Here is a 12,602-nt window from a genome sequence, read left to right on the forward strand (position 1 = left end):
CATGCTCCCAGACAGAAAACTGACTAACTCTCTTCCAGCCCTGCCCCCCAGCCAGGGCAGCATCCACCTTCCTTTGTTCCTCTCCATGGGGGGTAGCTGGTCGGACCAGTTGAGAGGGCTCTTTGCATAATGTCTCACTCCCTGTCCTTCTGGGCTGTGGTACCAGCAGCAGCCAGTGGGGTTACCACAGAGCCAGCATAGAAAGCAGCCCAATACCCCCACTACGTCACACCTCCCAGGGGAGGTGCACTGAGCATCCTTCCCCCCCACTCTGAGCTGCCTCTGGGGCAGCCCCTGCCTCTGGGACAGCCTGCCCTTCCTCCAGCCCCAGCCAGTTAACCCTGGAAAGTCCCAGGTCATGGGACCTGTTCTTGCACCTGGTGCATTGAGCCCTCTTGTGGCCTTGTTGCCCACAGCGATGGCAAGTTAGGTTCTGCGGGCCCTTTTGGGTCGGCTCTGCCTGGACCCTGGCTGGTTTTCTGGGGTATCGATGACTGGTCTTGGTCCCTGGGGCTCGCCTCGGAGGTGCCTCTCTCCGTCGCTCAGCCAAGAACCGGTCTCTGCGCGATTACCTTTCTCTCCAGGACTCCCGTTCACACCCGGACCGGCTCTCCGTGAACTCATCCGCCAGTCTCCCGGCCTCCTGGGGGTTCTCTGGTCTTCGGTCCTTCAGCCACAGCCTCAGTTTGGGTGGGCACGCTTCAAGAACTGCTCCATCATGACCAGCTTGAGCAGCTCCTCTGCGGTCTGGGCTCCAACTCCAGACACCCACTTGTGGCCGTATTGCGCCAGGCGGGAGGCCAGGTCCACATAGGTCTCCCGTGGCTCCTTCTGCACCCCCCGGAACTTCTTCCTGTACATCTCGGGGGTCAGCCCAAACTTGTGCAGCAGGGCCTCCTTGACTCGGTTGTAATCCCCTGGCTGTAGGTCCTCCAGCTGACTGAGCACTCCGGCCGCCTCCTGGTTCAGTGCGGGGATGAGCTCCTGCAGCCAGCCAGCTGGGGGGACCCGCTGCAGTCCACAGGCCCTCTCAAAGGAGCTGAGGAACCCGTCTATGTCACCCATGTCCTTCAATTGGGCCAGCACGAGCCTCTTCAAGTGTCTGGCAGCCCTGGGATCTTGGGGCCCATCCGCACTCAGCGCAGCCGGTGCCCCGCCAGTTCTCCGCTCTGCCATGGCCAACTCATGCTGTCGCTGCCTCTCTCGGTCCTGGCGATCCCTTTCCCGATCTTGGCGCTCCTTCTCTCGGTCCTCTACTTCCAATTCCTTCATCCGCAGCTGGATCTCCAGCCGCCGCAGCTCTGCTGGTTAGTCCACCCAGGGAAGGGTCTATGGTTTGCCGGGTTCCCCGGGGAGGCTGTCCCATCTCTCCTGCAGGCTCCAGAGCTCCGCCCCCTCTCTGAGCCTGTGTTGCTCCCAGGTGGGGTCTGGCTGCTTCCCATGGGCACAAGATCCTGGCCCTGTGGCTGGTCATTCTCCTCCAGCCTGTCAATCAGCTGGGCCTTGGTTGCTTTCCGCACAGGCAAGCCCGTCTCTCTGCACAGCCCCACCAGCTCTGCCTTCAAGAGTCGGGCGTAGGCCATCTCCCCGCTGGTCCCCTCGGTGCAGACTCACCAGTCTAGTGCTGCAGCGCCCCACGATTCCCAGGAACCGCTTCGCTCTGTCTCCTGCATGCCTGGCTCCAGGGCTCTTGCTTCTACTGCGCTTTGTCGCTTGCCGCTGGGAGCTTCATCCACGGGGTGCAGTGCATCCCACCCCTGACACCAGTGTGACGACACATTGGGGTTTTCCCGTCTCCTGCACCCCCAAAATGGCACAAACAGACTCCACCAGCCAGTAGAATAGAGGTGGTTTATTGCTTCCCCAGGATACAGCACAGCATCTGTCATCTGGTTACAGGAACTGGGGCTAAGAGGCCTCAGTGCCTCCCCTTGAGATGGGGGTGGCTGGGCCCTACAATCCCAGCCCCCTCCCCAGCTCCTTCTCCCCTGCTCCCCAGACAGAAACTAACTAACCCTCTTCCAGCCCTGCCCCCCAGCCAGGGCAGCATTCCCCCTTCCTTTGTTTCTCTCCCTGGGGGGTAGCTGGTCAGACAGGTTTGGAGCCCCCTTTGCATAATGACTCACCCCCTGCCCTGCTGGGTCGTGCTACAGACAGCTGAGGTCACCCACAGCCCCAGAAAGGTACCCCCACTACATCACAAGCGGAAGGGCAGAGAGTGGGCCCGCGCCAGCCCCCCAAAGTCGTCCAGCAGCCGAACAGGGCGGAGCTGTGGCAGGCCCAAGCCCAGGAGGGCACCAATGTCACAGCCGCTGGGGAACCCAAACTTCCCCAGGCCACCGGGGAGTGACCCCGCTCAGTTCGCTCTCGGAGGGGGGAGAGATGTGGCGTAGTGGGGGGGCTGTCTGCTCTGTATCCCAGTGATCCTGCCGGCTGTACTGTGTGATATGTGATTCTCACTGACTCACTTCACTTGTGTATTGGCCTTAGACGCCTAAGTCCCAGCCTGAGCAGAAAACAAGCCTGTTCCCAGAGAGAGACAAAAGAAGAGAGGTGGGGACTGTCCCCTGCCTGGGGGGCAGAGCCGGGGAGTTTAGTCAGTCTCGCCTGGGCTGGGGGAGTGAGGAGCTTTTGAACCAAGGAAGGGGGTGAAGCCCCTTCCCCCCGAGAGGAATAAGGCTCCGCCCTGGCTCCTGTGCTGGCATCACGCTGATGCGACGCTGTGCCTCTGAGAAGCAATAAAACCTTCTACTCTACTGGTCTGCTGAGAGGCACATCTGGCTGCAGATGGGGGGGCAGGCTGGGGGACCCTGCAATGTGTTGTCATAGGTGGATCCTGGGGAGGGCAGAGCGGGGGGGTGGGCAACCAGATCCCAGGGGCTGAGGCTCAGGGGGCAGAGTGGATCCAGGGGTGTGAGGATCTGGGGCACATGGTGGATCCTGGGGGTGTGAGCATAAGGGGGGCAGGGCAGATCCCAGGGGGTGAGGATGGGTAGCACAGCAGATTCCATGGGGTGAGGCTTGGGGTTCAGGGCAGATCTCAGAGGTGTGAGGATCCAGGGGACAGGGCAGATCCCAGGAGGTGATGCTGGAGGGGCAGGGAACATCCCAGAGGTGAGGATCCGGGGGGCAGGGCGGATCCTGGGGGTATGGATCCAGGGGGTAGGGCAGATCCTGGAGGTGAGGATCTGGGGGGCAGGGCAGATCCCAGAGGTGAGGATCCAGGGGACAGAGCAGATCCCGGGGTGTGGATCCAGGGGATAGAGCAGATCCCGGGGTGTGGATCCAGGCAGTAGGGTGAATCCTGGATGAGGCTCTGGGGGGCAGGGAGGATCCCGGGGGTGAGGCTCTGGGGAGCAGAGTGGAGCCTGGAGTGTGGATTCAGGGGGTAGGGTGGATCCCAGGCATGTGGATCCAAGGGGTAGGGCAGATCCTGGAGGTGAGGATCCAGGGGGTAGGGCAGATCCAGGGGGCCAGGCTTGGGGGGCAGGGCGGATCCCAGAGGTGAGGATCCGGGGGTGGGGGTTAGGGCAGATCCTGGGGGTGTGGATCCAGGGGATAGGGTGGATCCCAGAGATGAAGATCTGGGGGGCAGGGTGGATCCTGAGGGTATGGATCTAGCGGGTAGGGCAGATCCCAGAGGTGAGGATCTGGAGGGGTAAGGCGGATCCCGGAGGTGAAGATCCAGTGGGTGGGGCGGATCCCAGAGGTGAGGATCCAGGGGATAGAGTGGATCCTGGGGTTGTGGATCCAGGAAGTTGGGTGAATCCCAGAGGTGAGGCTCTGGGGGGCAGGGTGGATCCCGGGAGTGTGGATCTAGGGGGCAGGGCAGATCCCAGGAATGTGGATCCAGGGGGGAGGGAGGATCCTGGAGGTGAAGATCCAGGGAGTAGGGCAGATGCAGGGGGCCAGGCTTGGGGGGCAGGGCGGATCCAGGGGGTGAGGATCGGGGAGACAGGGTGGATCTGGGGGGGCCAGCCTCAGGGGGCAGAGTGGATCCCTGGGGGCAGGGCAGATCCCAGAGGTGAGGATCCAGGGGGTAGGGCAGATCCTGGCGGTGAGGATCCGGGAGGCAGGGTGGATCCTGGGGGTATGGATCCAGGGGGTAGGGCGGATCCCAGAGGTGAGGATCTGGGGGGCAGGGCAGATCCTGGGGGTATAGATCCAGGGGGTAGGGTGGATCCTGGCGGTGAGGATCCGGGGGGCAGGGTGGATCCTGAGGGTATGGATCCAGGGGGTAGGGTGGATCCCAGAGGTGAGGATCTGGGGGGCAGGGCGGATCCCAGGGTGTGAGGACCCGGGGGTGTCACAAGCATGAGGGCTGGCTGGCAGCCTGGTGGCTAAGGGGTTAACCTAGCCAGGTATTTGGTCAGCCAATAACAATGCAGGTGTGAGGTAGTGGGGGTCTGCTTTTGTGACCCTCCCCTTCTCTGTCTGCGCAGGGCCCAGCGCGGGAGGGGGGTCTCCTGAGCCAAGGCAGGTAGACAAGGGCCCGGCGGCTTCTTCCCTGGCCAGGGGAAGGCTTTGGAGCAAAGGAATGGGGGGCTGCCTGGGGGGTGAGTGGCCAGTGGCTGGGAGAAGGGGCCGTCTGGGGGAGGAAGATGAGCAGGGCAGACTAAAGCCAGGGCAGGGGGGTTCCGGGTCCCCTGAACCCCTCCCCCAGGAGGGATAAGGCTGCCCGCCCTCAGTGTACCCTGTTACCATCGCCTGTGTCCCCGAGAACCAATACACCTGCTCTGCTGGCTGACAGAGTCACATCTGGCTGCAGACGGGGTGCAGGGTCGGGGCTCCCCACTGCGCTGTCACAGCAGGTAGGGATTTCAATCTGGGACAAAGGAATTTTTAACTTTTCCCTCCTTTGTCTGAGTCGGTTTCTCCCAAGTACCAGGGAGACGGGAAGGCCTGTCTCTCTCCAAGAAAAGTCTCCTCAAAATGTGTGTCAGTTAACCCGTCAGGTTTTACTGTTTTCTGATTTGGGAACGTGGAACTGATGTCTGAGTTGTTCAAAGTGCGGTTTTCTCTCTCTCTCATTGCAGGAGGAGTAGCGGTAGTTTGAATTAGGAGCTTTGCTTCGAACTACCTAGCCCGTGCTGCGTAGCCGGGCATTTAAAAATGGCAACACCCGGGAACATGCAAATGAAGCCCGGGATATTTAAATCCCTGGCTTCATTTGCAAGTTTGAATGCCGACATTAGCCACCCTAATTCGAACTAGTGCAGACATACCCCAAGAGTGTTTTTCCTTTTATAACTAAGGGTATGTCTACACTACAGCGCTAGTTCGAACTAACTTAGTTCGAATTAGTTAATTCGAACTAAGCTAATTCGAACTAACGCGTCTAGAACTAAAAACTAGTTCGAATTAGCGTTTTGCTAATTCGAACTAGCAAGTCCACATTGAGTGGACTCTGAACAGGGCTTAAGGCTGGCCGGAAGCAGTGCCGGCAGGGCATCAGAGGAGGACTTAGAGCGTGGAGATGCTGTCTCAGGCTAGCCGAGGGCTGCGCTTAAAGGGTCCCGACCCCCACCCCGGACAGACAGTTCTAAGGGGTGCCCCGCTTGAAAACCAGTCCTGGCTTGGATTGCCCGGAGTACCCACACTGGGCACATCACACCACTCGGCCATCAGCCCGGCTGCACTTGCCGCAGGCTGCCATCTGGGGAGAGGGGGCAATCGGGGGGCTGCAGGAGAGCTTCCACCCCCAGAAGCCCGCAGAGCCAGCCCAGTCCTCCCCATCGGGGGCTCGTACCCCATTCCTCCCTCACCTCCTTCCACTTACCCTTCCCTAGCCCCCCTTCTTATTGATGTACAAAATAAAGATAACGTTTCTTCCAACATTGACTCTGTCTTTATTGAAAAAAACTGGGGGAGACTGGGAAAAGGAGGTGGGAGAGGGGAAGAGAAAGGCTGGGAGAGGGGAGGGCAACTAACATGATCAGGCGTTGGGAACAGGTCCCAGATGAAGAGAGGCTACAGAGACTGGGACTGTTCAGCTTAGAAAAGAGGAGACGTAGGGGGGACAGGATAGAGGTCTCTAAAAGCAGGGGTTGGGTGGAGAGGGTGCATTCAGAAAAGTTCTTCCTGAGTTCCCATAAAGAAGGACTAGAGGACACCAAAGGAAAGGAATGGGTAGCAGGCTTGAAACTAGTAAGAGAAAGTTGTTGTTCTTCAGAAAGCAAATAGTTAACCTGCGGAACTCCTTGCTGCAGGAGGCTGTGAAGGCTACAACTAGAACAGAGTTGAAAGGGAAGTGAGATCAAGTCATGGAGGTTGGGTCCATGGAGTGCTATTAGCCAGGGGGTAGGAGTGGTGTCCCTGCCCAAAGTTTGTGCAAGGCTGGAGAGGGATGGCACGAGACAAATGGCTTGGTCACTGTCTTCGGTCCATCCCCTCCAGGGTCCCTAGCGTTGGCCGCTGTCGGCAGACAGGCTACTGGGCTAGATGGACCTTTGGTCTGACCCAGTACGGCCATTGTAAGCTCAGGGCTCAGGGTCGGGGGGCTCAGTGGACCCCCTTGATTTTCATGCACACCTGCTCCTGGGTGGCCAGGCTGGCAGCTCTCCTGCCCTAGCCGGCCACTTTCCTGTGCCTAGTGCGGAGATCGTGGACGAGGTCCACGATGTCCGCACTAACCCAGGAAGGTGCCCGCCTCTTGCGGTCCAGGGCAAGCTCCCGGGAGCCGCCAGCCTGGTCCCGAGAAGAGGGGGAGGGCTGGGGGGCATCGGGTGGGTGGCTCTGTGCTGTGCCAGGTGCAGGGTCTGCTGGCTGGGTGCTGGCAGGCTTGCACCTGGCACGGGCACCGTAGCCAGCCCGTGCCCCTTTAAGGGGTCCGGGGCCGGGAGGGGGGCATAGAGTTTCCCTGGTGTTGGCCAGAGTGGCCACCAGGGCAAGCTGGGGAGGGCTAGCCTCCCACTAGTTCGAATTAAGGGGCTACACACCCCTTAATTCGAACTAGTAAGTTCGAACTAGGCTTAATCCTCGTGGAATGAGGTTTTCCTAGTTCGAACTAAGCGCTCCGTTAATTCGATTCAAATTCGAACTAACGGAGCGCTAGTGTAGCGCCTATGAAAGTTAGTTCGAACTAACATTGTAGTGTAGACATACCCTAAGTCCTGAGCCCAGGGGATCCCGAGTAGCTAGATTCATGGGTGGTTCTTTTTCATCTAGCCGCTTTATTGTGCTTGCAACGATGGTATTATTTTGATAATAAAAGTTTGTTTTCTTTTTCTTTAATTAACCTGGGATTGGTTCATTTCTGTGTCCTGGAAGGTCTGTCCGAGGGATCTACGGGGCAGCTACCACAGACGGCAGCTCATATTTTCTCTTTTCTTTGTCAAGCTCTTAGGGGAAAGAGCTTGAGGTGCCCCTGAGGTTTTAGGGAGGTTTCCCAAGGGAGCTTTCGGAATACTTGGGTGGCGGCAGCTGTTTTTATTCTCCAAAGTCGGGGTATTAAGATTTTGGGGAAAGTTTTTGTATCAAAGCCTGTAGAGATCAGGTTCTGGGGTGCTTTTGCGGGCCCCCACTTTTGCATATGTTGTGCCAGAGTGGGCAACAGCTCTGACAGGGGGACAGGGTGCATCCCGAGGTATGAGGATCCGTGGGGGCAGGGCGGATCCCAGGGTGAGGGTCTGGAGGGCAGAGCAGATCCTGGGGGGGAGCATCTGGGGGGAGCAGGGTGGATCCCGGGGGTGAGGCTCAGGGGGCAGGGTGGATCCAGGAGTGTGAGGATCTGGGGGGTGAGGATTCAGGGGGCAGAGTGGATCCAGGGGGGGAGGATTCGGGGGGCAGGGCTGATCCGGGGGGTGAGGATCCAGGGAGGTGAGGATCCGGGGGGGGGCAGGGCTGATCCGGGGGGTCAGGTATGGGGGGCAAGGCAGATCCAGCAGTTGAGGATCCAGGGGGCAGCGTGGATCCCAGGGGGTGAGGATCTGGGGGGCATGGTGGATCTGGGGAGGTGAGGATTCAGGGGGCAGGGAGGATCCAGGGGAATATCTGGGGGGCAGAGCAGATCGGGAGGGTGAGGATCCAGGGGGCAGGGCGGATCCGGGGGCAGGGCGGATCCGGGGGAGTCAGATTCGGGGGGCAAGGCAGATCCCAGGAGGTGAGGATCTGGGGGTCAGGATGGATCTTGGGGGGGGGTGAGGATCTAGGGGGCAGAGTGGATCCTAGGGTGTGGATCCGGGAGGCAGGGCAGATCCAAGGAGCCAGGCTCGGGGGGCAGGACGGATCTAGGGGGTGAGGATCCGGGGGGCTGGGTGGATCCGGGGGGGCCAGGCTTGGGAGGCAGGGCAGATCCAGGGGGTGAGGATCCAGGAGGCAGGGCAGCTCCAGGAGGCCAGGTTCAGGGGGCAGGGTGGATCCGGGGGGCCAGGCTCGGACAGGGTGGATCTCGGGGGCCAGGCTCGGGGGGCAGGGAGGATCCAGGGGCGAGGATCTGGGAGGCAGAGCAGATCCGGGGGGCCAGGTTCAGGCAGGGTGGATCCGGGGGTGAGGATCCGGGGGGCAGGGCAGATCCGGAGGGCCAGGCTCAGGGGGCAGGGTGGATCCAGGGGGCGAGGTTCCAGGGGGCAGGGCGGATCTGGGGGGCAAGGATCCAGGGGACAGGGTGGATCCGGGGGTCAAGGATCCAGGGGGCAGGGTGGATCCGGGGGGCCAGGATCCGGGGGGCAGGGCGGATCCGGGGGGCCCAGGATCCGGGGGGCAGGGTGGATCCGGGGGGCCAGGCTCAGAGGGGGCAGGGCGGATCCGGGGGGGCCAGGATCCGGGGGGCAGGGCGGATCCGGGGGGGCCAGGATCCGGGGGGCAGGGCGGATCCGGGGGGGCCAGGCTCAGGGGCAGGGCGGATCCGGGGGGGCCAGGATCCGGGGGGCAGGGCGGATCCAGGGGGGCCAGGATCCGGGGGGCAGGGCGGATCCGGGGGGGCCAGGATCCGGGGGGCAGGGCGGATCCGGGGCTCCCCGCTCTAGCTCCGGGGAAGCAGCGGGCGAAGGAGGACCCGGAGGCGCGCTCGTCCTTTCGAAGTCTGTTTATTGGTTGGTTGGAAGCAGTTGCGTCCCCTCTGTAGGACACGTCCCACCCGAGCGACACCAAGTGAGTTACATGGGGAGGGCGATTGCGTCCGGCCCGGCTCTCGGGGCCCCCCGGCACCCGGGCCCAGAGGAGCGCAGGTGCCAGCGGGCTCGGAGCAGCGGCAGGGCTGGGCTGGCGCCGGCGCCCGTACAGTGCTGCTGAGTGAGGCGGGCGCAGGGCTCATCCATCAGTGTTAGTGACTTGGCTCTGCTGAGCGCGCCGGGAGGGCCGTGGCCTCCAGCGGCCGGGACGGGTCAGCCAATCGGATGGCACCGCTGCAAAGAACTCTGGGCCATTTCCACCACCGGCCGCTCGTCCTGTATGAGCAGGAGGCCCCTGCCCGGAGCGTGGCAGCCGTGCTGCGGGGCCCTGGGCAGGCAGGCACCGGGGTGGGGCCAGGGCTGGCTGGCTGCTGGGCAGTCCCTGGCACGTGGCCCCTGCCTGCCGGGCGCAGCTGGGCCGTGGCGGGAGGGGCGCTGCTGGCGGCCGGTGGAGCCAGCCCCTCACTGTCCGAGAGCGCCCCGCCCCACGGAGGCCTGCCCCGCTCTCCCCACAGGGAGCTGTAGCACCAGTGGGAATGGCGGTTCCCGCAGTTTGTTCTGTGCCCCTGCTGGAGAGAGGGGGGGTCCCTCGGGGCGCCGGCGGGAGGCGGGGAGGGAGCGGGGTCGCTGCTTTGCTCGGGGTTTACATTCTAGACCATGCAGTAGCACCAAAGTTCATGAGGTTCAGGGTAGCAGCCAGGCTGGGCTACTTCCGTTTCCTGCCGCAGAACTTCCCTTGTGCGCAGCCCACGCCACCTGCGGGGGAAACGGGGTGAGCCAGTGCCCCGAGCCCCAGGGCCCCGACCTGCCTGGTACAGCCTGCCCCCAGCGGCCGGGCGCTGTCACGGAAAGGCTGGCCAGGGCCCGGCGCTGCGGAGAGCACGGCCCCCAAGCAGCTCCCTGGGGCAGGACATGGGAGGCCAGGGCAGCGGCACTGCGCTGGGAACGGGGCACAGCGGCCGTGGGGGGGACACGTGGAGAACGGGGCACAGCGGCCTGGGGAGCACAGCAGGAACGGGGCACAGCGCCCTTGGGGGGACATGCTGGGAATGGAACAGCGGCCTGGGGGGCATGGCAGGAACGGGGCACAGGGGTCTTGGGGGGCACGGGAAATGGGGCACAGCAGCCTTGGGGGGCATGGCGGGAAGGGGGCACAGGGGCCTTGGGGGGACAAGTGGGGAACAGGGCACAGCGGCTTTGGGGGGCACGGCGGGAAGGGGGCACAGGGGCCTTGGGGGGACAAGTGGGGAACAGGGCACAGCGGCCTTGGGGGGCACAGCGGGAACGGGGCACAGAGGCCTTGGGGGGCACAGCGGGAATGGGGCACAGGGGCCTTGGGGGGCAAGGTGGGAACGGGGCACAGGGGCCTTGGGGGGCTCTGGAAATGGGGCACAGAGGCCTTGGGGGGCACGGTGGGAACGGGGCACAGGGGCCTTGGGGGACACTGGAAATGGGGCACAGCGGCTTTGGGGGGCTCTGGAAATGGGGCACAGCGGCCTTGGGGGGCACGGTGGGAACGGGGCACAGGGGCCTTGGGGGGCACAGTGGGAACGGGGCACAGGGGCCTTGGGGGGCACTGGAAATGGGGCACAGCGGCCCTGGGGGGCACGGTGGGAACGGGGCACAGCGGCCTTGGGGGGCACAGTGGGAACGGGGCACAGGGGCCTTGGGGGGCACTGGAAATGGGGCACAGCGGCCTTGGGGGGCACGGCGGGAATGGGGCACAGAGGCCTTGGGGGGCACGGCGGGAGTGCCCGGGGGGAGCTGAACCGAGGGCCAAGGCTCTGGCCAGGGGGCACGGCAGCAGTGCCCGCGCACGGCCTCTCGGCTGGCACCAGGCCGCAGGAAGCGATGAGCCCAGGGGAGCCCCTGGAGAAGCAGCCAGGTGGCTTCGTCCTCCCTGGCGCAAATCGCCCGGGGCCCATTGCTTGGGCCGTGCCGCGGAGCCCGGCACCCGCAGGGCACCTACCTCTGTAGCCCAGGGCGCCCAGGGCCCCGCCGTACGGCTTGAGCGCTTTTCCTGGGGAGAGGCAGAGAAACGAGCCATGAGCACTGTCGCCCCGGGCAGCGGGGGAAGGGCCGCCAGCCCCCGCTCTGCAGCCAGTCCCCGGCCTCCCCCAGGGCCCGCGTCCCCGGCAGCAGAGAGCATGGAGCCCGCTCAGCCGGGGCCTCAGGCGGGGGCAGAGCCGGCGCACCAGGGACGAAGGTGCAGCCTGGCTGGGACTCAGAGCTAGTGCTGGGGCCCATGCGCCTCCCCAGAGCAGGGCGCAGCTGCAGCCGGCCTGCGCGGGCCTCAGGAGATGGGCGCTGCCCCAGGCCAGGCGCTCGCTCGGGGCCTCGGCTTCCAATGGGATGGAGCCCTGGGAGCCTCGGCCGCAGGGCCCACGTGGAACAGGAGGGGAGGCCCAGCACCTGGGCCAGGCAGGGCTGGGGCCGTCTCCGCTGCACCGCAGGAGTCGGGAATGGGCAGCCCCGGGCAGGCGAGGCCGGAGGGAGCCCTAGGGGAGAGCCAGGCACAGTGACCCCCCCGCTCTGCAGGCCCTGGCCACACTGTGCTGCCCAGGACCCCCACTCACCGCCGTATCCCAGCTGGCCAGCAAGTCCGCCTGGAAGAAACAGACCTCTCAGTGGCTGGCCCCCCGGCACCGCGCGCCGAGCCGGCCTCTTGCAGGGCTTGCCAGGCCGGGGGCGCGGCCGGCGTGGCTTGGGGAGGGCACACTCCAGCCTGTCCCTGCTGCCCCAGGTCCTGCCCCTGCCCTGCACCCCACTATGGCCACGGGCCCCTGCCCAAGAGAATGCCTCCGCCCAGCGCTCCACAGCCCCAGCTCCCCCCAGGCCTCTACATAGCCCCCAGGCTGCCCCACAGCCCCAGTGCCCCAGCCATGGTAGCAGGGCACAGGCTGGCGTGGAGGAGGGGGGCCCTGGCACCATCCCTGCCCATGGTTCCCTCGGTCCCCCAGGCAGTGGGTGCCTGTGGCCTGGGGGCTCATCCCTTGACGGCAGCACGGTGCTGGGGCGGGGCGGGGCGGGGCTGGGGCTGGGCTGGGCTGGGGCCATGCAGGGGTTGGGTGCTGGGCCTGGCTCCCGGCCCTGCTGCCAGGGGATAGGAACCGAGCTGCCCGATGTACCTGGGTAAATGGGCGACAAACCGTAGCCAGGAACTCCGGCCCCTAGAACAAAACAGGAGCAGGTGAAGCTGGGAGAGCCCTGGCCTGGCATGCGGAGGGGCGCGCCATGCAACCCTCTGGGCCAGCAGGTCCCAGCAGCGCCTGCTGCAGCCGCCTGGCACACAGGGCCCTGGCACTGGCCCCAGCTCTCCTGGCCCCGCTGGGGAGCAACAGAGCAGGGCTCTGTCGAAGGCACCTCGGCGCCAGCATCCGGGGGCAGGTGAAGCGTTCCCAGGCAAAGCTCCCCCCACATCCCGTCACTCACCTGGCTGCAGGCCCCCAGCACCGAACCCTACAACAGCAAACAACCAGTCACTGACACTGA

General features: G+C 64.2%; 1 protein-coding gene across 1 annotated transcript in view; it reads right to left on the reverse strand.

Moving 5' to 3' along the window:
* Nucleotides 1-9,010: 9,010 nt before the first annotated feature.
* Nucleotides 9,011-12,602, reverse strand: part of ELN (elastin) — a 74,080-nt gene continuing 70,488 nt past the window's right edge. Inside the window, exons 34-38 of the mRNA XM_089772255.1 lie at nt 12,543-12,569; nt 12,239-12,280; nt 11,687-11,716; nt 11,080-11,130; nt 9,011-9,866 (exon numbers count right to left, since the gene is read on the reverse strand). Coding sequence (XP_089628381.1) covers nt 9,817-9,866; nt 11,080-11,130; nt 11,687-11,716; nt 12,239-12,280; nt 12,543-12,569 — 200 coding nt within the window. The 3' untranslated portion in view covers nt 9,011-9,816. The remainder of the gene's footprint in view (nt 9,867-11,079; nt 11,131-11,686; nt 11,717-12,238; nt 12,281-12,542; nt 12,570-12,602) is intronic.

This window comes from Pelodiscus sinensis, chromosome 21, assembly GCF_052426305.1.
Source record: "Pelodiscus sinensis isolate ZL-2025 chromosome 21, ASM5242630v1, whole genome shotgun sequence".
In the NCBI taxonomy this organism is placed as follows: Eukaryota; Metazoa; Chordata; order Testudines; family Trionychidae; genus Pelodiscus; species Pelodiscus sinensis.